At 39.8% G+C, this 24,857-nt stretch overlaps 2 protein-coding genes across 11 annotated transcripts in view; one reads left to right on the forward strand and one right to left on the reverse strand.

The window, feature by feature from the left end:
• LOC307180909 (uncharacterized protein) overlaps positions 1-24,857 on the forward strand; it is a 310,399-nt gene that overhangs the window by 193,735 nt on the left and 91,807 nt on the right. For 8 of the 9 annotated variants that reach the window (XM_079911506.1, XM_079911501.1, XM_079911505.1 and 5 more), the window contains 3 exons: positions 2,592-2,659; positions 4,238-4,321; positions 5,215-5,346. In XM_079911506.1, the coding sequence (XP_079767632.1) occupies positions 2,592-2,659; positions 4,238-4,321; positions 5,215-5,234 (172 nt within the window). In that variant the 3' untranslated portion in view covers positions 5,235-5,346. The remainder of the gene's footprint in view (positions 1-2,591; positions 2,660-4,237; positions 4,322-5,214; positions 5,347-24,857) is intronic. The other variant, XM_079911509.1, reaches the window with a different exon arrangement.
• Positions 1-24,857, reverse strand: part of ITGA8 (integrin subunit alpha 8) — a 181,591-nt gene that overhangs the window by 76,315 nt on the left and 80,419 nt on the right. For both annotated transcript variants that reach the window (XM_079911467.1, XM_079911466.1), the window contains 6 exons: positions 12,500-12,545; positions 9,268-9,375; positions 3,814-3,869; positions 3,248-3,402; positions 1,774-1,911; positions 1,215-1,282 (listed from right to left, as the gene is read on the reverse strand). In XM_079911467.1, the coding sequence (XP_079767593.1) occupies positions 1,215-1,282; positions 1,774-1,911; positions 3,248-3,402; positions 3,814-3,869; positions 9,268-9,375; positions 12,500-12,545 (571 nt within the window). The remainder of the gene's footprint in view (positions 1-1,214; positions 1,283-1,773; positions 1,912-3,247; positions 3,403-3,813; positions 3,870-9,267; positions 9,376-12,499; positions 12,546-24,857) is intronic.

Raw genomic sequence — 24,857 nt, forward strand, 5'->3', positions numbered from 1 at the left:
GTTCGAGCCCTGGTCCGGGAAGATCCCACATGCTGTGGAGCAGCCAAGCCTGTGCGCCACAACTACTGAGCCTGTGCTCTAGAGCCCGTGAGCCACAACCACTGAGCCCGTGTGCCACAACTACTGAGCCTGTGCTCTAGAGCCCGTGAGCCACAACCACTGAGCCCGTGTGCCACAACTACTGAAGCCTGTGCACCTAGAGCCCATGCTCCGCAACAAGAGAAGCCACCACAATAAGAAGCCCGCGCACCACAATGAAGAGTAGTCCCCGCTCACTGCAACTAGAGAAAACCCGTGCGCAGCAACGAAGACCCAACGCAGCCAAAACTAAATTTATGTATTTATTTATTTTTAAAAAACCTGTATAATAAAGTAACAACCAGTTCTCAAAAACAAAAGGAAACAAAGAAAACCAGGATGTGTAGCATTTGCCGCTGCCAGTGGTGTAAATCCTCCCACTGTGATCAATTTCAAGCTCCCAACATAGTTAACGATCTGCCAGCAAAAATTCCCGAAAAGTTAACAATTAGCTCACAAGCCAGGAGGAGACGGCTTCAGCACATCCCTGAAAACATCCCATAGGAGGAAGATGGGCAATGGGAAGAGAGGGAGAGAGGTGGTTTAGAAAGTAGGAGGGGAAGCTGCGTGTGACGCAAAGTGGAAAATAAGAGGGAAGAAAGAGGCAGATAAAGGAAGATCTCAAATAGCTGATTGTGAGGTATTCTGAGGACATTTAATTCACTCCAGACTTCAAATTGAAACAGCATTTGGAAATGCCTACTTGTGACCCTTAAGCAAAGCTATTGCTTCGGACAGTGGCTAGATTATGAAGTTTGGAAAAAGTCCCCTTGAGAGGTTACCAAGAAGCTTCCAAACACTGGCAACAAGATAGTTCCTGGGGTGGGGATGGGTTGAGGCAGGTAGAGAGGAGAGCAACCGGAACCACCAGAGATGAGTTAACTTCAAACAGAAGCATTTCCCCCCACTTTTGGTGAAGGATGGAACGGCTCAGGCAAGGTCTTGGGGTGTGTTACTTGACACCAATGACAAAGACCTAAGCCACAGGCTAACCCAAAGTGTAGCCAAGCTCAGAAATTTCACGCAGTGCACTTATTTTGGTAGTGGCTGGAAGTGTATACTTTCTCCAGAGAAGCTTTAAGTAAACACCTGTATGCCATTAGGTAAAATGGACAAGTTTATTTATTTAAACTTACGGTCTAGCTGACAGCTTCAAGTCAGGAATGCACATGTTATCTTCTCCACAGTCGACCAGGATGTGAGCCTGTGTTGTGGAAAAACATGTATCAGGAAGAATCTGGGAAAACCTGAATCCCGTCCTTTCTCTTGAAAATTATGAATGATCCCACAAGTTAAACCAAAGCTTTCCTTTCACTCTGCATGAGTCTACCTAGCTAGAAACTCTGTTTGGCAGTGACCTCCCCTTATAGGCTAGCTTACTTAGGAGCCCGATTCCAATTCATTCTGAAATGTCTGTAAAGAATGCTACTCTGGCCGATGGTTTGAGGCTTACAGGCTGTACTGCTTCTATTACGGCCACATTTTGAACAAATTAAATCTTGGTTCCACAAGGGGAAGGGCTTCTGAAAACACAGGGATGCAGTGTTTCAGGAAACATGTTCAGAAAATCTCCCAAATGTTACAAGTGTGTATGCAGGAATGAAAACAAAAGGGCCTGGATTTCATCTTAAGGTCACAGGAGCAATGCCCAGGGCCTGATTGAGAATATACCATCAAAGACGGGCCAGGACCTACCTGTTCGGTAACAACGTTTTCCCTGTAGTAATTCAATATTGGTTTCACCTCCAGACCTTCTTTAAAGGTGGATTCATCCAAACTGTAATTCAAACTAATGTTGATTGGAGACAGTTTATCTCGGAATTCAGTTTCATCCTAGGGAAAATAATCACAAACTCAAGAAAGGCCCTGTAAAATGGCTGCAAGATGTTAGTTGGTGGAAGGCAGGTAGCACTTGCCTCTGGCCATTAAAAGTGAACCGTGAAGTAACTACCACCCCAGCGGGCCTAGGCACATGCTGTGGACGTGGCATAGAGAAGCCGGTTTAATGAACGTATGTTCAGAGTTGGAATCATTTAGGCTTCGTTGAAATACATGCTTCTGGAAGCAATCTTCAGGTTCTCCAGATCTTCAACAACTCACACGGATTGGTCAGATTGCACAGTTAAAAATCAGTTGCACAGGAAACGTCACTGAAAGTTTCATGAACTGGGATTTTTATCTTAATGAGGCTGGCAGAATTTGTAAGTCCCCTTGGGCTCAGAGGAAGAAAACCTCTCGATTCTCTTCCTTTCTTAGCATCTCTTTAAGTCCTTGTTTGCATGAACTTCAAAACACCTTCAGCACATCTGAAGTTCCCTTAGAAAAAGCACCAGAACCTTCCTGGGGAGGGAGGGGGTAGTACCGGCAGCAAGGTCTGGACACACAGGAACTCCCAAACCATGGAGTGGGCATGCTGCCCTTCAGCCGGATGCCAGTATCAGTCATAATGAGACACGAGGGTCGTGCACCAGCTTTTCATTCTACAATGTGTTTGTAAACTCTGCTTTCTACAGGTTTTCCCCTTACTATATCCCCTCAAAGAGGAGACCAAATGAAAAGAGGCTTCACAACGTCATCACCGGTAAGAAGATGAAATAACTGTATCATAACACGTTTTGGCTTTTTATTTCATGGTGGGTTTAGGAGTTATTGTAAAAATCCATTGCTTTAAAAATGTAATTATAATTTACTTTTAATAAAGCCTTTGAATCCCTCGCCCTTCTCCTAAGTTGGCTCAGAAATGCACATTGATAAAATCTGGCCGAACATCCTCACGTAGGATAAAAATTCAAATAAATTGTGTCTAACTTTTATGTTTTTTGCGGGGAGGCAGTTGGAAATGAAAACCACCTGAGTTAGCACTAGTACTAAGGAGTGTACTCAAAACAAGAAGAAGCTTAGGAGCAGAAACTCACACAACATTGTAAATCAACTATACTCTAATAACAATTAAAAGAAAAAAAAGAAGCAGCTTCGGAATTAAAAGCAATACATCATTAGGTTGGCTGAAGTCAGGCTCAACAGAGGAGTGTGTGGCTTTAAAGATTTCTCCTATAAAATGAAAATAGATGTGGGTCTGTGTGAACCACTGTGATGTTTAAATGGAGAAAAATGGTTGGAATTTGGACTTCAATGTTAGAGGCCAGAAAGGTGATTCTGGAACACTTACTCGAAGGTAAATGGTAAAATCCTGGCATTGGAGGGATTTCTGCCCCTTTATCACGAGAGGGAAGACGAGATGTGACTGATGGTTTTCAAGGAAGAGCGTGCGTTTAATGGCTCCTTTTTGTTTCAGGGAATCTAACTGCACCTCGGCAGTCAGGCCTAAAGGACAGACATAAAGCAAATATAATCCAGAAAGGAAAAGTATTCAGTGAATGTAGCGCTTTATCAGAGATACGAATTCCTATTTCAGCTTGCTTATTCAGGAAACATTTTTTCCATAGTTGGGATCAAAAATAATACACGAGCTGCAAAGATTTGATAAAATACCCCCCAAGCTAAACAACTTGTTTTGTAATGGTTTTACACAAAAAGTCATTTCCCCCATAATTAGGTCTGTTCTTGCAGACAATACCAATTATTCAAGGACTGTTTATGTAGAAGTTCCCATATTTATAACAGAAATCTTGGTGCTAACGAAGAGCTCTTTGAAAGCTTTAAATGGTCTGTGCACCGCTTACTGTTGACTTTTCTTGATATGGTATAGGAGTGGAAAACTGAAAATATGCTCACCGATTGTGTTTGAAATGCTCTGGCCTGCCACAGATGCACACACTCTTAAAGAAAAGCTAGGGGAAATAATAATCAATAATTTATTGGTTAATAAACTTTTTCAATCTGAAGTAGCAAACTTCCTTTACCTTACCCCAGATAAAACGAATGCTTTATTTTTCCTCTATACTTCTCTTAGTGTACACACACACACACACACACACACACACACACACAAAACCAAACAAATAAATATGTCTATATTTATTGATTGATATATATACTTATCAAAAATATATTTATATACATATATATATCCAACAATTCTAATACGATTAAGAAAGGTGACATTATTACATAGGAAGGTAATACTTAAAATATTACTAGAGGTCGATTGATTTAATCAGTGGATTAATTGATCAATTACTTGCTGCCTTTTTTCAAGAAATGCATGTGAATATCTTCCATGTGCCAGGGAGTGAAGAATTGGGCAGAACAGCAGGGGGACAGCTAGTGGCAGAGCCTGGAGGTGAGCAAGCACGTGACCCCAACTTGAGGAACCTGAAGAAATCTGGTGCGTTAGAGAAAGATGGGGAAAGCTGTAGGAAGCCGAGGCTGGCTGGGTCAGTAGGTAGGGAACAGGGCTTTGAAAATCACTTTAAAGAATTTGGATCAAGAGGTGCAAACTATTAGGTATAAAATAAACTACAAGGACATATTGTACAACATGGGGAATATAGCCAATATTTTATAATAAGTATAAATGGAGTATAATCTTTACAAATTGTAAATCACTATGCTGTATACCTGTAATTTATATAATATTATACATCAACTACACTTCAATTAAAAAAAAGAATTTGGATTTAATTCTGAGAGGCACGGAGCATCACGGTACGATTAACCCATAATCCACTCTCCGTGGAAGGAGATAAGAACTCAGGCAGGTACTTGACAGGAGTGGGATATAATTTGAGGCAGAGACACCAGAAGAGGGAAGGGGAAAAGAAGGAAAATGGGGAGTGTAGAGTGACCATCTCAGGCTTGGTAAGCACAACAATACAGTGTATAAGGTCAATAAAAAAAGGATGGATGTGTAGGAGAGACCTTTGTAGTTTTGCCTTGAACATGCCCTAAAACTCAATCCAGGGAGGTGCCTGCTGTGGCTTGCAGGATGGCCTGCACTTGGGTCTATCCTGTGGCCTTGGAGGGAATGAGGACCGGCCAGTGGTCTCTGCCTGACTGTTGCATGTGCTGACCTCCCCATGGAAAAATGTCAAGCTCTAAGCGCCAGCGTTCAAGATGGGGCTTTTTCACATTTCTAAGAAAGTAAAAATGTAAGAAAATACTTAAGTATGATTTAATGACAGCCTTAACGTTTTTACTAGTAAATACTCTAGTATGATTTGAATATTTCCACAGAATCCAAAAGGAGTAAATAATCTCTAGTCGTGCTTTAATTATGTGTCAGCTTCCTGTGTCAGATATAATGAAGATGTGTCACATCTGGGATTCATCTAGCTCCCGTGACCTCAGTCAATGTCTCCCTTCAGGGTAAGTAATTTGTCACATACCATTAAGCCAAACGTTTTCCGAGATGTCTCTGCTATTTCAAGTGTTTGTACCACTTCCCCAGAGAAATCATGAATTCCAGCCCACTTCCACTTCAATTGGAATAATTCAAGAAAGATGAATAGTTAATCACATCTTTAAATTTTGTAGCAGGTCTGGCTTTCAAAATTGGAATTTTTTCTGTGTCTGACTTTTTTGGAGGTACTTGGGTATGTGTTAAAATTGTTGACCGTTTTTCTATTCATCCTTATACTGAATAGGCAAAACTCATTAGCTTGTATAAGATAAATTCCTATTTGTAATAAAATTATCATTATATCTATAGATTCAAATAATTTTACATACAGTATTTTGTCTAACACAATTGAGAAGCAATAAAAATTTTTGCAAACGAGATAAAGTTATGAATGTGAACATTATCTCCTTTTGAGAAGAATTTGATTTAAAAACCATGTCATCAGCTGAAGGGTCACTCGGTTTATAAATTATATGTCAGTGTTATTCTATACTTCTTAGTTCCCCCTTTCTGTTATCTTTATATCATTAAGTGGACGATTTTAACTTTTTCATACAAGTTTAAATAACCGCTACGACTTACTGAATTATTGATAATAGCACTCCAACCTAAACTTTTTGGCTTATAGATGTCTTTAGGAGAAAAGAGTTGCCAAGTTATAACTTTCAAAGCATTCTCTTCTGATCTAAAAAGAAAACCTCACTGAAATATTCATTCTGAATTTACAACATTTATATTATATGTAAACACACACATATACATCGTATGTTTTATATAACAGATACTTAGGTGCACTCACAGGTCTATACCTAATTATAACGCACACTTGTCAGAGAAAGCTGTGAATTATTAAATTAGAATTAAAATTTCAGACTTGCATTTATGATCATAGTCAATATGAATAGGTCTGACTGGAGCAAAAAAACTCCATTAAACCAGCCCAGATCCCTCATCACATAATTTCTAAATGAAACTGTTGGGCTATACTTCTGGTGCTTCAGAAGGCAGGACAGTACCTTACAAATCCTCTAATACTAGTCCTAACCCAATGCAGGAAGGGTTAGAATAATGACCTGGTGATGTAATGGTGCTCGTAGCCACATATGGGAGAAGAGGAATGAGATAAATGTGAAACAGGACTTAAAAGTACAAAGCAATTCACTTTTCAATCTAACCAATTCAATGCTCTTTCAGTGATGGCAAATATCAGGTTTTACATAAAGTCAGGCATATCTGAAAAGTTTTTCCAAATTTGAAAAGGGGATAGTTATTAACTTTTATATTTATAAAATTTTTTTTTTTTACCAAATAGCTTTTTTTTTTTTTTTTTTTTTTTTGCGGTATGCGGGCCTCTCACTGTTGTGGCCTCTCCGGCTTCGGAGCACAGGCTCCGGACGCGCAGGCTCAGCGGCCATGGCTCACGGGCCTAGCCGCTCCGTGGCATGTGGGATCTTCCCGGACCAGGGCACGAACCTGTGTCCCCTGCATTGGCAGGCGGACTCTCAACCACTGTGCCACCAGGGAAGCCCTACCAAACAGTTTTAATCTTTCTCATTAGATAACAATTATGTGAATATTTATGGGTTGGCTTTTTTTTTTTCTCTCTAGTTTAGAAATGCAAGTAGCAGAAACTTTATAAAATTACACAGCTGGGCTTCCCTGGTGGCGCAGTGGTTGAGAGTCCGCCTGCCAATGCAGGGGACACGGGTTCGTGCCCCGGTCCGGGAAGATCCCACATGCCACGGAGCAGCTGGGCCCGTGAGCCATGGCCGCTGAGCCTGCGCATCCGGAGCCTGGGCTCCTCAACGGAAGAGGCCACAACAGTGAGAGGCCCGCGTACCGCAAAAAAAAAAAAAAAAAATTACACAGCTGTTTGAAAGGCAGAGAAATTCACATTGAGGGAAATGGAGAACTATTTCCCAGTTAGAGGTTTACTTAATAGTTTTCAGATGTACAAGATTATATCAAATACAGACAAAAATTACAGAAAAGAAAATCAACAAATGCTTTTCAATCATTTTTTAAAAAATGAGCTAAATTCCTATAATACATTTTAAAAGGTATCCGAGAAACACATTCGAGACTGAACCCGCTGTTAATTTTCCATCTTCTGATACTCTGAGTTACCCATTCAAAATTTTTGTATGTGAAAATAAAACATCTTTCAGGAAATGGATGGAATAGAATCAAATAAATAATTGTAATTTGCCCACGTAACAAATCTGATTTAATGCAAACAAGAGTTCGCGAAAACAAGGCAATTTTCTTGTTAAAAAGTAATATTCATGTCAATCCCAAATTCCCAGTCTGCTATATTTAAAATAAAATGCCTTTCCATGAAAAAAACAATTAAAAAATAAAAAAATTTTTTTAAATAAAAAGGAATATTCTTTCCATAAAACCAAACAGATCCCACAATCTGTTAAAAAAAAACACTTCAATTTTTAAAAAAGTTCAAAAACTGAAAAATCCTGAGAAAAGATGATCTCGTTCGTAACAACATTTCGCACCAGAGTGTGCCACACATATATGGTTTAAAGAATTCAGTCTAGAAGCCCATTCAGTGATGAATGTGCAAACAGGACTGTTGGGAGAAATACCAGTTTTAATACTTGTGCCCAAGTAGCACTCATTGTTCATTTCATGTTCATTTCATCCAGGGTTAGGAGAGATGCTAGCTAGCTCTTTCACATATTTTCTCAGATCAGGTTTTCATTATAATATTTTATGGTTTCATACCATTTTAAAATGTGCTCAGGGCATCTCCCAGCTACTTTCAGAAGCTGCTTAAGGGGAAGACAGGCCTCCCTGAACCGAGAGGTCTCAGCAAAGGAGGTTTTTCAAAGAATTCTTCGGGGTCCTCTACACCCCCATCCACCACCCTCAAAGGCTCTGACTCCAGTCTGAACCCCTGTCCAAGGCCATGAGCAACGTGCTGAAACTGGCTTCTGTGGGTCGACAGACTGGTGTGTTCTGCATTCTGACTTTCTCAGGAACCGACCATATCATCTGAAAATGGAGGTAAATCTCAAATGCTCCAAATGTTTGTTGATCTTTCAGAGAATATACCCTAAGGCATTACCCAATATGACAGACTTCTGACCCTGGAGGACCTACATATTGAGAAGCAAAGTGGCATTGCCTTGAGCTGTGCTACAGCCAAGTTCCATTTCTTACTGCCTTCGGGTGACCGGCCAGATTCACGAGGAACATTCTCAGAAGGTGTATGAGCCTGTCCACCTACAGGCCAGGCAGAGGGCTATTCCTGACGATGAGATCATGGCCACAGAAATATAGTTGAGGACACAAAAATCTCTATTTTTATAATGTTTACCTTCTGTCTCATTGTATACAGATGTGAGGTTATAAAACTGACATCTATTTCCAGCACAGGAAACCAAGTAATTTAACCCAAGCCTATTTAAGAAAAAAAAAAAGGACAATACATATGTCTGAAAAGTGGTTTCCATATGCATATGCAAATACAAGCATCAAGGTATTTTATTATATTTTCAGTTTGGTTAATGTGTGTTTTAGTATGCCAAGGTTCTAAAAGAAATCTCCAAGATTTACTTTGTCGGGAATTTTCTCAAGGGTTTTTGTTTCTCATCACATGTGGAGGCTGTAGATTGGCAAAATGGCCTTCCCATGACAGCAAAAGTTCAGCATCGTGTCAGAGATCCTTTTATTTTTCTTTTGAAAGACTAACAACTGGCTACTCAGATGTGGTGCACAGACCCACAGCATTAGCACCCCCTTGGAGCCTCTTCAGAAATGTAAAGTCTCAGCCCCCATCCCAGGCCTGCGGCCCCCAAAGCTGCATGTGCACCAGATCTCCAGGTGATCTGAGTCCGCCTAAGCGGGCTGGCAGCACCGCACTGACTCACCAGGCCACAGATGCCATCGATTCTGGAATCTGGCAGGTTTTATTATCCAGATTGATGATCACTGGGTGCAGGAGAAGCTGGGCTCCCACCGTCACAACCGGCCTTGCTCTGCGGGGAGAAGACACGGTTTTAACCAAACCCCAGGAGGGGCAGGCAGAAGCCCACTGCTCCACTTCTAGAGGTCACGGCCAACATTCCCGGCCCCGGTGCCAAGAATTCCCCTCAGTGAGTGAACAGGTGGGCTCTAGACTCAACCAACGACCTCCAGACACATCCGGTAGCTCACGAATACAAATAAAGGAGCCATGGGCCCATGAAGCACAGCCGCGCTCACGGACCTTCTCTGTGGAGGGGCTCACGGTATTTTGGTGACATGGCTGTGAAAGATTTCTCCTCTGGGACCTGCTGGTCTGTCCATATTCGCATCTGAATATGAGGAGATACACCATCCTGCAGTCACTCACGTTGCATCTGTAAGTACTCGAGTTTTGCTAATTTTGTCGCCATGTTGGCTGGTGATTTTGAACCGCTGATCGATCATTTTCTAGACAAGCTTTGCAGATTGAGCTAAACCCATGAGGGTGAGCTGACTCATGCTGCCCTTCACGTGGAGCAATGGTTCTCAACCCTGACTGCACGACAGAAGCACCCCGGGAGCTGAAAAACAGAAGCCAGTCTCCCGGGGTCAAGGCCAGGCACTGGAATGTCAAAAACAAAAACCTCCAGGTGATTCTATGGTGCGGCCGAGTTTGAGGAGAGGGTCTAATACCGAGTAAACTCCATTCCAACCACCGGGGAGGATAAATCAGACAAGAAAGTAAGTCACTGGGAAAAGGAATGGGGCGATATTTATAAAGCTTGGTGCCAAGATATGAGAAATGGGAGTGAAATCTCCAGATGACAGTGTGAAACGACGCCACGTTGCTTAAGTTTTCCTCCGACAGGAGGGAGGGCGGGGCCTTGGGGCAGCGTGTTGTTTAGGGCACTGGTTTAAACAATTCCATGATTACCATAATGGCGCCCAATGGGAATTTTCCTGAACTCCTTTGCGCTATTATCTGTACTGTTACGTGATTTTTCTTTTCAATATTGTGTTAGCTCCAGCCCTTGGAAGAGCAGATGATAAGACAGGATTAGACACAGGCCTGGGCCTTGGCGCAGCGTGTTGTTTAGGGCACTGGTTTAAACAATTCCACGATTACCGTAGTGGCGCCCAATGGGAATTTTCCTGAACTCCTTTGCGCTATTATCTGTACTCTGTTATGTGATTTTTCTTTTCAATACTGTGTTAGCTCCAGCCCTTGGAAGAGCAGATGATAAGACAGGATTAGACACACAAGACACTTATTAGGGCAAATACTGATGAGGGAAAAAGGGGAGGGAGGGAGGAGGCTGGGACCAGCAGTCAGAGTGTGATGTACATCTGATTCCTGTGAAGAAGTAAGGAAACAAAAGAGGATCTGGGAAAGAAGCTCCAGCCAGGGCACTAGGGAGCCCTTGAGCCAAATCTGCCTGCTAGTGGAGCTCCAGGTGGGCCTGTATTTGTATCCCTGTTGTGTCCAGTAATCGCCTGGGAGCAGCTCATGGGAGATAGGGCCTTGTTGCACATGTAGACTCAGAGCACAGTGGAGGGACCATGAGTCAATTTCACTCCATCAGCTCTGAGTGGTGCATCTTCATGGCCACCACAAACACAGCCCCATCCTTCAGGTACTTTGAGAGTTTCAATCACCTGATTCTCTACCCCCTGAAGTGGAGAGTGGCTGGTGTAAATCAGCCCTCTGAGTATGTCTTGGGACTGATGAGGAAGACAATCTTGCCTACTTGAGGAAACCTGCTTTAGAATCCCTCAGGGAGTTGACCTAGGTTTGAACTATGTGCCCAGAACACCTGGGTTAGACCTCTGCCTTTTGTCTTGATATCCTGACCTAGTGTCTTGCGTTCTATAAAACTTTTTTTTTTAAGAATAAAAAAGAATCTAAATTTTTTTTAAGAAGAAAGAAGAATCTAGTAAGTAACTGGTAGCACGGTCTACCAGTTACTTATTATTCCATGTACCTTACATGCAGATTCTCACTTAATCCTTTCAACAAAAATAAACTTGTAAATATTATGCCTATTTTACAATGAAAAAATTCTGAGGCTCAGAAAGTTATAGAAACTCGCCCAAGATTACAAATGGGTGAGTGTGTGGACTGGCCAGACCTGTCACATTTGAACACTTGTTCAATTCTTGCTTTGGGAGGCTACCAGTTCTTGGTATTTCTATTCCTTAATGTAGTGTCCGCACTTGATGATAGAGGCCAGGGTGCATAGCAACACTCCCCCACCCTGCATTCCTTATCTATAGGCTCATTTTAATGCATTTCCAAAGCAAAGAGAAGTATTCAAATGTAATAACTTTAAAAAGTGTGTCATTTTAGAAGTTCTGCTAAGATTCACATCTTATTTAATGTTATGTTAGTAGAAGCTGGAAGTTTGGTCATGAGGTATGAGAAAAAAAAGACAGAAGGGCTGAAAGAAAGGGGAAAATATTGAGAGCAAATACTCCTCCAAACTTTACAAAGAGCATCTAAATGCTCTCCAAAATAAATAGTTGGGATTTACTCTTTAAAGAAAAACTAACAACGAAAAAGAAATGCATTTGAGACAATTAGAAGAACATATCCACGGATGGAGGAATAAAGAAAGTGTGGCATTCAGCCGTAAAAAGGAAAGCTTGCCATTTATGACAGCACAGAAGTACCTTGAGAGCATTATGCTAAGTGAAAAAAGTCAGACAGAAAAAGATCAACACCATACGATCTCACCTACATGTAGAATCTAGCAACAAAAATCAAAACCAAAAAATGAACATAAAGATACAGAAAACAGATTGGTGGTTGCCAGAGGTGGGGATGAGATGGAGTTGGAAATGGATGAAAGTGGCCAAAAGTATAGACTTCTGTTTATAAGATACATAAGTTTGGGGGATGAAATATATAGCATGGTGCCTAGAGTTAATAATACTGTGTTGTATATTTGAAAGTTGCTAAGAGGGTAGATCTTAAAAGTGCTCATCACACACACAAAAACTGTAACTGTGTGTGGTGATGGATGTTATCAACTAGACATTGTGGTGATGATTTTGCAATATATACAAATATTGAATCATAATGTTGTATGCCTGAAACTAATATAATGTTACATGTCAATAAAAGAAAAGAGCATTTGCATACCATCAACCACATACCTGTAAACAGCTACTTTTCCTGTTCCAAATGCACCCACAATTAAATCTAAAAAAGACAAAAACACACAACACGTGTACAAATTTTATAGAAACGATTCAGACTCATAAATAGCACATAAAGCATCCTGAAATGCTGATTGCAGAGTGGGAGTCATAAAAGTAAGAACAGCAAATCACACCGTTCTTAAGACATTTTGGAAAGGATACTGGAACTTCACTCTAGCTCCATATGACACATACATCAATAGATCTCAAACCCTTCTGGACTCAGGAAGGCCAGCCTTCTAGAAATGCTTCAGATGCTCATCGTAACACCATTTCTCCTATCCTCCAGACTCAAGGCACACATCTTAAAGCAAAAGGGGAAAAGCAGGGGCTAAGGGCCTACTAAGTGCCAGGCTCGTAGCACATACTATTTTATCATCCCGCTACCGGAGCAACCCTATAAGGAAAGTATTTTACCAACGAAGTGAGACATTTTGGCTGCCATCTCATCACAGCCATTTGCTCTTGACAAATATGCGGATGGCGAGTATGGTTTTGGCAGAGTGATCAGTAGCATATGAAATAACTGACATAGCATTACAGCCATCTCTCCTCATTTGCGGTTTTGCTTCTTCAGTTTCAGTTACCTGTGGTCAACCACGGTCTGAAAATATTAAGTGGAAAATTCCAGAAATCAACAACTCATCCGTTTTAAATTGCACGCCGTTCTGAGCAACGTGATGAAATCTCACGCCGTCCTGCTCTGTCCCGCCCGGGATGTGAATGATCCCTTGGTCCAGCGTGTCCTGTCCGTAGTCACTTAGCCAACTTGGTGTCTCAGTGCTTGTTCAAGTGACCCTTACTTTACTTAACAATGGCTCCAAAGTGCAAGAGGAGTGAGACTAGGGACTTCCCTGGCAGTCCAGTGGTTAAGACTCCATGCTTCCACTGCAGGGGGCAGGGGTTCGATCCCTGGTCGGGGAAATAAGATCCCGCACGCCGCGTGGCACGGCCAAAAAAAAAAAAAAGAAATTAAAATTAAAAAAAATTTTTTAAAAAGGAGTGATGCTGGCAATTAAGATGTGCCAAAGAGAAGCCGTAAAGTGCTTCCTTTAAGTAAAAAGGTGAACGTTCTCCACTTAATAAGGAAAGAAACAAAATCCTATGCCGAGGTTGCTAAGACCTGTGGTAAGAAGAAATCTTCTCTCTGTGAAATTGTGACGAAGGAAAAAGAAAGCCGTGCTAGTTCTGCTGTCACATCTCAAACTGCAAAAGTTAAAGCCACGGTGGGTGAGAAGTGCTTAGTTAAGATGGAAAAGGCATTAAATTTGTAACAATAAGATATTTTGAGAGTGAGAGAAGCCACATTCACATACCTTTTATTATAGTATATGGTTATAATTGTTCTATTTTATTATTAGTTATTGTTGTTAATCTCTGACTGTGCCTAATGTATAAATCCAGCTTTAGGTATAGGAAAAAACATAGTATGTAAGGGTTCAGTACTCTCTGCGGTTTCAGGCATCCACTGAAGGGTCGTGGAACGTATGCCCCCCTGGATAAGCAGGGAAACCACTATACAAAAATATTAAACAACAACAACAGTGATAATAATAAATAGCACAGATTGAACACTTATTCTAGGCCAGGAATTCTTTTAATGGATTTACTTTAACTTACTCTTAACAAGTTAAGAAGTCTCTGTCATATTATTAGCACAACTTTACAGAAGAGTAATTTGAGACTTAGGGAGGCTCACCGATACATTCATTGAAGTTCACACAAGTACATAAGAGGTGAAGCTGCGTTACAGTGGTGCTGGGCAACAGAGCAATCTTAGACTATTTGAGAGGTAAAGTTCACAATGACCTCAGTGGCCGGCTGATATATAGGCAGAACTCTCTGTTTTTGTTAATCTCATCTATAATGGTTATTCTTTCTCGGTGGATGCAATCAAACAAAAATTTAAATGACCATGATGATATCTACAGAGTAACATTTAGAAGCAGAGATGGGAAAACTGGATTCGGAAGAAATAACGGCCACAGAAGAAAACTTACAATAGCTGAAACTCTAATCGATTAATTCTAGTAGGACAGAAGTGAAAATGAAAAAAAAAAAAAAAAAAAGAAAAAGAGAGGAGGGAACTCCTTTGTCAGTGCCATATGGAAAACCGATCAAGAAATTAAACTGGTTCAATGGAATTCGTACAGGAAAATGATTTGTAGCCACATGCCCTTGGCATTCACCTTTCCAGAGCAAAGGAACTGGCCAGGCTGCAAGCAATATGATTCTTCTCTAGGGGCCTCTCTTGGCCAGGCCGAGGGCATTGTCCTCGGTCCATGATGCATGGGAGTTGGATGGATAAGCAGGTACATGAGCTCACATGGCTGCTTTCTTAGGGTGACTCTGAGACATGTACTTCCCTGTCTCCCAGATTTCCCCAGCTAGACAGAGCTCGAGTTGCCCACCCTGTCAGCCTTTTGATGATAATCTTCGCTTCCCACATCTCTCTTCCCTACTCCCTTAGCAATGATTTTCTGGGGATATTTCTCAAACCACTTGCCTTCTTTTTTTTTGAACTTTATTTAATTTATTTTTTCATACAGCAGGTTCTTATTAGTTATCTATTTTATACATATTAGTGTATACATGTCAATCCCAATCTCCCAATTCATCACACCACCGCCACCTGCCCCCACCACTTTCCCCCCTTGGTGTCCGTATGTTTGTTCTCTACGTCTGTGTCTCACTCTCTGCCCTGCAAACTGGTTCATCTGTACCATTTTTCTAGATTCCACATATATGCGTTAATATACGATATTCGTTTTTCTCTTTCTGACTTACTTCACTCTGTATGACAATCTCTAGATTCATCCACGTCTCTACAAATGACCCAATTTTGTTCCTTTTTATGGCTGAGTAATATTCCATTGTATATATGTGCCACATCTTCTTTATCCATTCGTCTGTTGATGGGCATTTAGGTTGCTTCCATGACCTAGCTATTGTAAATAGTGCTTCAGTGAACATTGGGGTGCATGTGTCTTTTTGAATTATGGTTTTCTCTGGGTATATGCCCAGGAGTGGGATTGCTGGGTCATATGGTAATTCTATTTTTAGTTTTTTAAGGAACCTCCATACTGTTCTCCATAGCGGCTGTATCAATTTACATTCCCACCAACAGTACAAGAGGGTTCCCTTTTCTCGACACCCTCTCCAGTGTTCGTCGTTGGTAGATTTTCTGATGACAGCCATTCTGACCGGTGTGAGCTGATACCTCATTATAGTTTTGATTTGCATTTCTCTAATAATTAGTAATGTTGAGCAGCTTTTCATGTGCTTCTCGGCCATCTGTATGTCTTCTTTGGAGAAATGTCTATTTAGGCCTTCTGCCCATTTTTGGATTGGGTTGTTTGTTTTTTTAATATTGGGCTGCATGAGCTGTTTATATATTTTGGAGATTAATCCTTTGTTTGTTGATTCATTTGCAAATATTTTCTCCCATTCTGAGGGTTGTCTTTTCGTCTTGTTTGTAGTTTCCTTTGCTTTGCAAAAGCTTTTAAGTTTCACTAGTTTCATTTGTTTATTTTTGTTTTTATTTCCATTACTCTAGGAGGTGGATCAAAAAAGATCTTGCTGTGATTTATGTCAAAGAGTGTTCTTCCTATGTTTTCCTCTAAGAGTTTTATAGTGTCCAGTCTTACATTTAGGTCTCTAATCCATTTTGAGTTTATTTTTGTGTATGGGGTTAGGGAGTGTTCTGATTTCATTCTTTTACATGTAGCTGTCCAGTTTTCCCAGCACCACTTATTGAAGAGACTGTCTTTTCTCCATTGTATATCCTTGCCTCCTTTGTCATAGATTAATTGACCATAGGTGTGTGGGTTTATCTCTGGGCTTTCTAGCCTGTTCCATTGATCTATATTTCTGTTTTTCTGCCAGTACCATATTCTCTTGATTACTGTAGCTTTGTAGTATAGTCTGGAGTCAGGGAGTCTGATTCCTCCAGCTCCGTTTTTTTCCCTCAAGAATGCTTTGGCTATTCAGGGTCTTTTGTGTCTCCATACAGATTTTAAGATTTTTTGTTCTAGTTCTGTAAAAAATGCCATTGGTAATTTGATAGGGATTGCAGTGAATCTGTAGATTGCTTTGGGTAGTATAGTCATTTTCACAATATTGATTCTTCCCATCCAAGAACATGGTATATCTCTCCATTTGTTTGTATTATCTTTAATTTCTTTCATCAGTGTCTTATAGTTTTCTGCATACAGGTATTTTGTCTCCCTAGGTAGGTTCATTCCTAGGTATTTTATTCTTTTTGTTGCAGTTGTAAATGGGAGTGTTTCCTTAATTTCTCTTTCAGATATTTCATCATTAGTGTATAGGAATGCAAGAGATTTCTGTGCATTAATTTTGCATCCTGCAACTTTACCAAGTTCATTGATTAACTCTAGTAGTTTTCTGGTGGCATCTTTAGGATTCTCTATGTATAGTATCATGTCATCTGCAAACAGTGACAGTTTTACTTCTTCTTTTCCAATTTGTATTCCTTTTATTTCTTTTTCTTCTCTGATCACCGTGGCTAGGTCTTCCAAAACTATGTTGAATGACAGTGGTGAGAGTGGACATCCTTGTCTTGTTCCTGATCTTAGAGGAAATGCTTTCGGTTCTTCACCATTGAGTATGATGTTTGCTGTGGGTTTGTCATATACGGCCTTTATTATGTTGAGGTAGGTTCCCTCTATGCCCATTTTCTGGAGAGTTTTTATCATAAATGGGTGTTGAATTTTGTCAAAGCTTTTTCTGCATCTTTTGGGTTGATCATATGGTTTTTATTCTTCAATTTGTTAATATGGTGTATCACATTGACTGATTGGCGTATGTTGACGAATCCTTGCATCCCTGGGATAAATCCCACTTGATCATGGTGTATGATCCCTTTAATGTGTGGTTGGATTCTGTTTGCTAGTATTTTGTTGAGATTTCTTGCATCTATTTTCATCAGTGATATTGGTCTGTAATTTTCTTTTTTTGTAGTATCTTTGTCTGGTTTTGTATCAGGGTGAAGGTGGCCTCATAGAATGAGTTTGGGAATGTTCCTTCCCCTGCAGTTTTTTGGAAGACTTTGAGAAGGATGGATGTTAGCACTTCTCTGAATGTTTGATAGAATTCACCTGTGAAGCCATCTGGTCCTGGACTTTTGTTTGTTGGAAGATTTTTAACCACAGTTTCAATTTCATTACTTGTGATTGGTCTGTTCATGTTTTCTATTTCTTCCTGGTTCAGTCTTGGAAGGTTATAACTTTCTAAGAATTTGTCCATTTTATTGGCATAGAGTTGCTTGTAATAGTCTCTTAGGATGCTTTGTATTTCTGTGATGTCTGTTATAACTTCTCCTTTTTCATTTCTAATTTTCTGATTTGAGTCCTCTCCCTCTTTTTCTTTTTCTTTTTTTTTTTTTTTGTGGTATGCGGGCCTCTCACTGCTGTGGCCCCTCCCGCCGTGGAGCACAGGCCCTGGACGCGCAGGCCCAGCGGCCACAGCTCATGGGCCCAGCCGCTCCACAACATGTGGGATCCTCCCGGACCGGGGCATGAACCCATGTCCCCTGCATCGGCAGGCGGACTCTCAACCACTGCGCCACCAGGGAAGCCCTCCCTCTTTTTCTTGATGAGTCTGGCTAATGGTTTATCAATTTTATCTTCTCAAAGAAACATCTTTTAGTTTTATTGATCTTTGCTGTTGTTTTCTTTGTTTCTATTTTCATTTATTTCTGCTCTGATCTTCATGATTTCTTTCCTTCTGCTAACTTTGGGTTGTGTTTGTTCTTCTTTCTCTAGTTCCTGTAGGTGTAAGGTTAGATTGTTTATTTGAGATTTTTCTTGTTTCTTGAGGTAGGCTTGTATTGCTATAAACTTCCCTCTTAGAACTGCTTTTGCTGCATCCCATAGGTTTTGGATCATCATGTTTTCATTGTCATTTGTCTCTAGGTATTTTTTGATTTCCTCTTTGATTTCTTCAGTGTACTCTTGGTTATTTAGTAACGTATTGTTTAGCCTCCATGTGTTTGTGTTTTGTACATTTTCCCCCCGTAATTGATTTTTAATCTCATAGCCTTGTGGTCAGAAAAGATGCTTGATATGATTTCAGTTTTCTTAAATTTACTGAGGCTTGGTTTGTGACCCAAGATGTGATCTATCCTGGAGAATGTTCCATGAGCACTTGAGAAGAAAGTGTAATCTGCTGTTTTTGGATGGAATGTCCTATAAATATCAATTAAATCTATCTGGTCTGTTGTGTCATTTAAAGCTTGTGTTTCCTTGTTAATTTTGTTTGGATGATCTGTCCATTGGTATAAGTGAGGTATTAAAGTCCCCCACTATTATTGTGTTACTGTCGATTTCCTCTTTTATAGCTATTAGCAGTTGCCTTATGTATTGAGGTGCTCTATGTTGGGTCCATATATATTTATAATTGTTATATCTTCTTGGATTGATCCCTTGATCATTATGTAGTGTCCTTCCTCGTCTCTTGTAACATTCTTTATTTTAAAGTCTATTTTATCTGATATGAGTATTGCTACTCCAGCTTTCTTTTGATTTCCATTTGCATGGAATATTTTTTTCATTTGGGATCACTTGTCCATTGGTGAAAGTGGGGTGTTAAAGTCCCCCTACTATGATTGTGTTATTGTCAATTTCTGCTTTTATGGCTGTTAGCATTTGCCTTATGTATTGAGGTGCTCCTATGTTGGCTGCATAAATATTTACAATTGTTATATCTTCTTCTTGGATTGATCCCTTGATCTTTATGTAGTGTCCTTCTTTGTCTCTTGTAATAGTCTTTATTTTAAAGTCTCTTTTGTCTGATATGAGAATTGCTACTCCAGCTTTCTTTTGATTTCCATTTGCATGGAATATTTTTTTCCATCCCCTCACTTTCCATCTGTATGTGTCCCTAGGTCTGAAGTGGGTCTCTTGTACACAGCATATATATGAGTCTTGTTTTTGTATCCATTCAGTGAGCCTGTGTCTTTTGGTTGGAGCATTTAATCCATTCATGTTTATTTAAGGTAATTATCGATATGTATGTTCCTATTAATATTTTCTTAATTGTTTTGGGTTTGTTTTTGTAGGTCCTTTTCTTCTCTTGTGTTTCCCACTTAGAGAAGTTCCTTTAGCATTTGTTGTAAAGCTGGTTTGGTGGTGCTGAATTCTCTTAGCTTTTGCTTGTCTGTAAAGCTTTTAATTTCTCCATCGAATCTGAATGAGATCCTTGCCGGGTAGAGTAATCTTGGTTGTGGAGTCTTCCCTTTCATCACTTTAAATATGTCCTGCCACTACCTTCTGGCTTGTAGAGTTTCTGCTGAGAAATCAGCTCTTAACCTTATGGGAGTTCCCTTGTATGTTATTTGTCGTTTTTCCCTTGCTGCTTTCAACGATTTTCCTTGTCTTTAATTTTTGCCAATTTGATTGACTATGTGTCTTGGCATGTTTCTCCTTGGGTTTATTCTGTATGGGACTCTGCGCTTCCTGGACTTGGGTGGCTATTTCCTTTCCCATGTTAGGGAAGTTTTCAACTATAATCTCTTCAAATATTTTCTCGGGTCCTTTCTTTCTCTCTTCTCCTTCTGGGACCCCTATAGTATGAATGTTGGTGCGTTTAGTGTTGTCCCAGAGGTCCCTTAGGCTTTCTTCATTTCTTTTCATTCTTTTTTCTTTATTCTGTTCTGCAGCAGTGAATTCCACCATTCTGTCTTCCAGGTCACTTATCCGTTCTTCTGCCTCAGTTATTCTGCTATTGATTCCTTCTAGTGTAGTTTTCATTTCAGTTATTGTATTGTTCATCTCTGTTTGTTTGTTCTTTAATTCTTCTAGGTCTTTGTTAAACATTTCTTGCATCTTCTCGATCTTTGCCTCCGTTCTTTTTCCGAGGTCCTGGATCATCTTCACTATCATTATTCTGAATTCTTTTTCTGGAAGGTTGCCTATCTCCACTTCATTTAGTTTTACCTTGTTCCTTCATCTGGTACATAGCCTTTTGCCTTTTCATCTTGTCTATCTTTCTGTGAATGTGGTTTTTGTTCCACAGGTTGCAGGATTGTAGTTCTTCTTGCTTCTGCTGTCTGCCCTCTGGTGGATGAGGCTATCTAGTCAAACCACTTGTCTTAATGTCTGCTCTAAAAGAACCCAACCTAAGACACAATAATTCTTGTTAAAAATGTTTTTTAAAAAATGGACTCAAATGGCTTCAGGATTAAAATCACAGTCAAAATTCAAGCAACCTAAGTGTCCATCAACTGATGAACGGATAAAGAAGAAGTGGTATGTGTATATATATATGTGTGTGTGTGTGTGTGTGTGTGTATACACACACACACACACACACACACACAATGGGATATTACTTTGCCATAAAAAAGAATGAAATATTGCCATTTGCAGCAATGTGGATGGACCTAGAGATTATCATACTGAGTGAAGTCAGACAGAGAAAGACAAATATTATATGATCTCATATATGGAATCTAAAAAATAATACAAATGAATTTATGTATTGAGGCAAATCAGAAACAGGCTCACAGACATAGAAAACAAATGTGTCGTTACCAAAGGGGAAAGGGATGGAGGAGGAATAAATTAGGAGTGTGGGATTGACAGATACACGCCATTATACATAAAATAAACTACAGTGATATACTGTATAGCACAGGGAACTACATTCAACATCTTGTAATAATCTATAATGGAAAAGAATCAGAAAAAGCATATATATATATATATATATATATATATATATATATATATATATATATCCATTTAATTGAGTCACTTTGCTGTACACCTGAAGCTAACAGAATATTGTAAATCAACTATACGTCAATATAAAAAGTTTTAAAAAAACTCTCGTTTATAGATACAGAATCAGATTCAGATCATAGGCTCAAGACTGGACTCCAAAGCTCCATATTTTAAAAGATGTGCATGCTAATGTTTAATAAGTCAAATGAAGGTCATCTGAGGAGCTCTGTCTGTGAGATTAAGGAAGACAGTTAAGTAAAGGGCTACAACTTGACCATCTATGATTCATGGAATCAAATATTCTTTTCCAAGGGTTCAAATCTTTGAAGCCAGAAGTCAGAGTTTCTAAGTCTACCAATTTTTAAAATCACATCAGAATTTCAAGTTTTGCAACGATTTTCACATTTATTTTTTTTCTGTTACAGTCGTCTCTCCCAGCACATCAGTGCGTTTTTGCTATGTCAGAGGAAAAAGAGCTACTGATTTGAAGAAACACGAACTCTGTTCTTCTTGTATAATCCTGGACTTAATTATTTAGACAAGTATAACACAGGTGGCACTTGGCCTGATCCGTATCTATTGATATGACACACGGACAGGAAAGTTCCATTATGAAACTGATTCAAGGGAATCATGTGCTTTGTTTTTGTCTCCAAATAAGGTGAAATGTTTGTATCTTGAGATTAGACACTTTATAAATAACAGAAGAATTGTAAGAACTGACTCTTTGGAAATGGCCAAGAAAATGAGACTATAAACTCTTCCAGGGCAGGAATCTTTCCTCAGGGTTGCATATCACAAAGATTTTATGGAGTGGTAGGGGTTGAAATAAATGAAGAAAGAAATAATCTTTGCATCCACGGCACCAGGCACAGTGCCAGAGACAGGGCAGGGACTTTATAAATACCTGTGAAATAGGAAGATAAGTAATCATGAGATAATATACTAAAGAAGAGAGAGATGAGGAAAATGTAACAGTTTTTAAGACAGGCTAATGTCAACTACAATCAAGTTCTGCTGAATTTTGGCATGTGCCCTTGAAGGTGTTGGGAGAGAAACCCACACACACACGGAGGCTCCAGATTCAGAGGCTGCATCGTGATCAGACTGTCATTGCAGAGGAGAAGTTGAGAGCCACCCTCCTGATGGTCAAGAGCAGCACACGTTTTTCTTTGGGAACTCTGATTCCTAGGCCTCAGGATGGGAATTTTCCTCCTCTGGAAAAATCAAATATCTGGCGAAACAGGCCACATTTCCTTTTTTCATGAGAATGTGGCCACAGTTATTCAGAGGCCAAGAAAACAGTTATCTACCACCAGAAGTATGTTTGTCTTTTGAGACACCACCTTGGTCTTGTGCCTGCTGGAAAAGGCCAGAAGCATTTATGCTCAGGACCTTAAAGTTATCAGATTTCTCTAGGGGAGGAGAATGGATCGGCTGATCTGTATTTCTAACCAATTTGTCCTTCCAGAATATGTGATTTGCTTTGATAAGTGCTATGTGATTTCCATATATATATATATGACGTTATGTTCCATATATATACATACATATATTTGTTTGAGTATATAGATGTGTGTACACATATGTATCTATATACACGCATATGTATATATGTGTGCATATATATATACACATACATATACACACACACAATTTTGAAAAATCTTGCATAATTCTGCCATGCTTAGGAATTTCTCCCCCCCCACCCTGCCTTGGGACTTTTACTGTATTCTTTTTATTTTTATTTTATTGGCGTATGGTTGATTTACAATGTTGTGTTAGTTTCAAGTGTACAGCAAAGTGATTCAGTTATACATATATTCATTCTTTTTTAGATTTTTTTCCCGTATAGGTTATCACAGAATATTGAGTAGAGTTCCCTGTGCTCTACAGTAGGTCCTTGTTGGCTGTTTCTCTTAAATACAGTAGTGTGTGTATGTTCACATCAAGGAATTTCAGTGATCATCTGATGACAAATTTTGGTGCTAATATTTGGATTCATAACTCTGAACTTTTTCCCTCACTTTGAGAAAACAGGTCTTATACCTTTATCTAATGTTTACTTTCCTTTCTTATAGAAACTTCTTAAAAGCACATTCTGAAAACAAGCAAACAAAAACTTTGCCTTTCTTTATACAAAGACATTTAGCCTTTTAATTTTTCCCTTGAAGAAACATTTGGCCACTAAAATTGGTTCTTTCCCCTTAATCAAAAACTGTTCTAAAAATGCTGGAGTCCTTTGTTATCACCTCACATTGCCCGAGAAACACAGTTTATTTTCCTTTTGGCTTTTGATGGAACTGAGTACTTTTAAGGATATAAAAAGGGGACATTAGCATGAATGCAGTATCAGTTGGCAAGAAAAACTAACCCTAAAAAATGTGAGGTCATAGGAGATGTATTACACCTCTGTTTTGTATTTTATTTCACTAAAACCGTTGTTTTTAAACGAAGAAGAAGTAAAGAGCCAAGTCTCTAAAGTGGTACTTGGACTGTAGGGTCTGATTTCATTAATCTCTGAAAGAAATTTTAGAGTTGGAAGAAGTTCATTGTGAAAACATCAGCTTTGTTCTGAGTGTGGATTTGAGGTCTGGGCCTAGGTAGGCAGGGGGCAGAAAGGAGAGAATGGAAACTTCATGGAAGGGGGTTAGATGGGAGGGGAAGACAACAGGAAGAGTGATGACAGGGTTAGATGAATGAGTCTGCCAGAGGCGTTTCATGGGGGGAAGCCTCCGCCGTCACCCAAGCACTGACATTTCATAAGCTGTGAGCCTTCTTACCTGCTACCTTCTTTCTTCCTACTTCTTACTCTCTCATCTTCTTAAGAAATATACGAGCGCTGGTCTCTTGCTCAAAATGCCATCAAACTCCTCCTTTTAAATTTTGGAGTTAAAAGACATTTACTATTTCAGAATAATTCTGGACAGTGAGATGTGCTATAAAGAGCTTCCAAATAAATGAGAAACATGGGAATGTGAAACTAAGAATTGTATGAAAAGATAGTGATGACTCAGGGGCTTCCCTGGTGGCACAGTGGTTAAGAATCCACCTGCCAATGCAGGGGACACGGGTTCGAGCCCTGGTCCGGGAAGATCCCACATGCCGCAGAGCAACTAAGCCCATATGCCACAACTACCGAGCCTGCGCTCTAGAGCCCACGAGCCACAACTACTGAAGCCCGCGCGCCTAGAGCCCGTGCTCCACAACAAGAGAAGACACTGCAATGAGAAGCCCGTGCACCTCAACGAAGAGCAGCCCCCGCTCGCTGCAACTAGAGAAAGCCCGTGCACAGCAATGAAGACCCAATGCAGCCAAAAATAAATAAATAAATAAATTTATATTAAAAAAGGAGATAATGATGACTCCAAAGGAAAGCGCCCCCTGCAGCGTGACCCCCCCCCAAGTGTAGAAATCACAAAGGAATTTGAAGATTGAAACTTCTTGTTAAAAACTGAAGCAAGTTCAAAAGAGAAGTGAAAGAAACAGAAGATGTTTACAATGCAGACCTCTGATCAAATGGGAATATTTTTCAATGCTTTCAAGAATGTCTGGCACCTATGAAAACA

The sequence above is a fragment of the Stenella coeruleoalba genome (genome assembly GCF_951394435.1).
Source record: "Stenella coeruleoalba genome assembly, chromosome: 2".
NCBI classification, from domain to species: domain Eukaryota; kingdom Metazoa; phylum Chordata; class Mammalia; order Artiodactyla; family Delphinidae; genus Stenella; species Stenella coeruleoalba.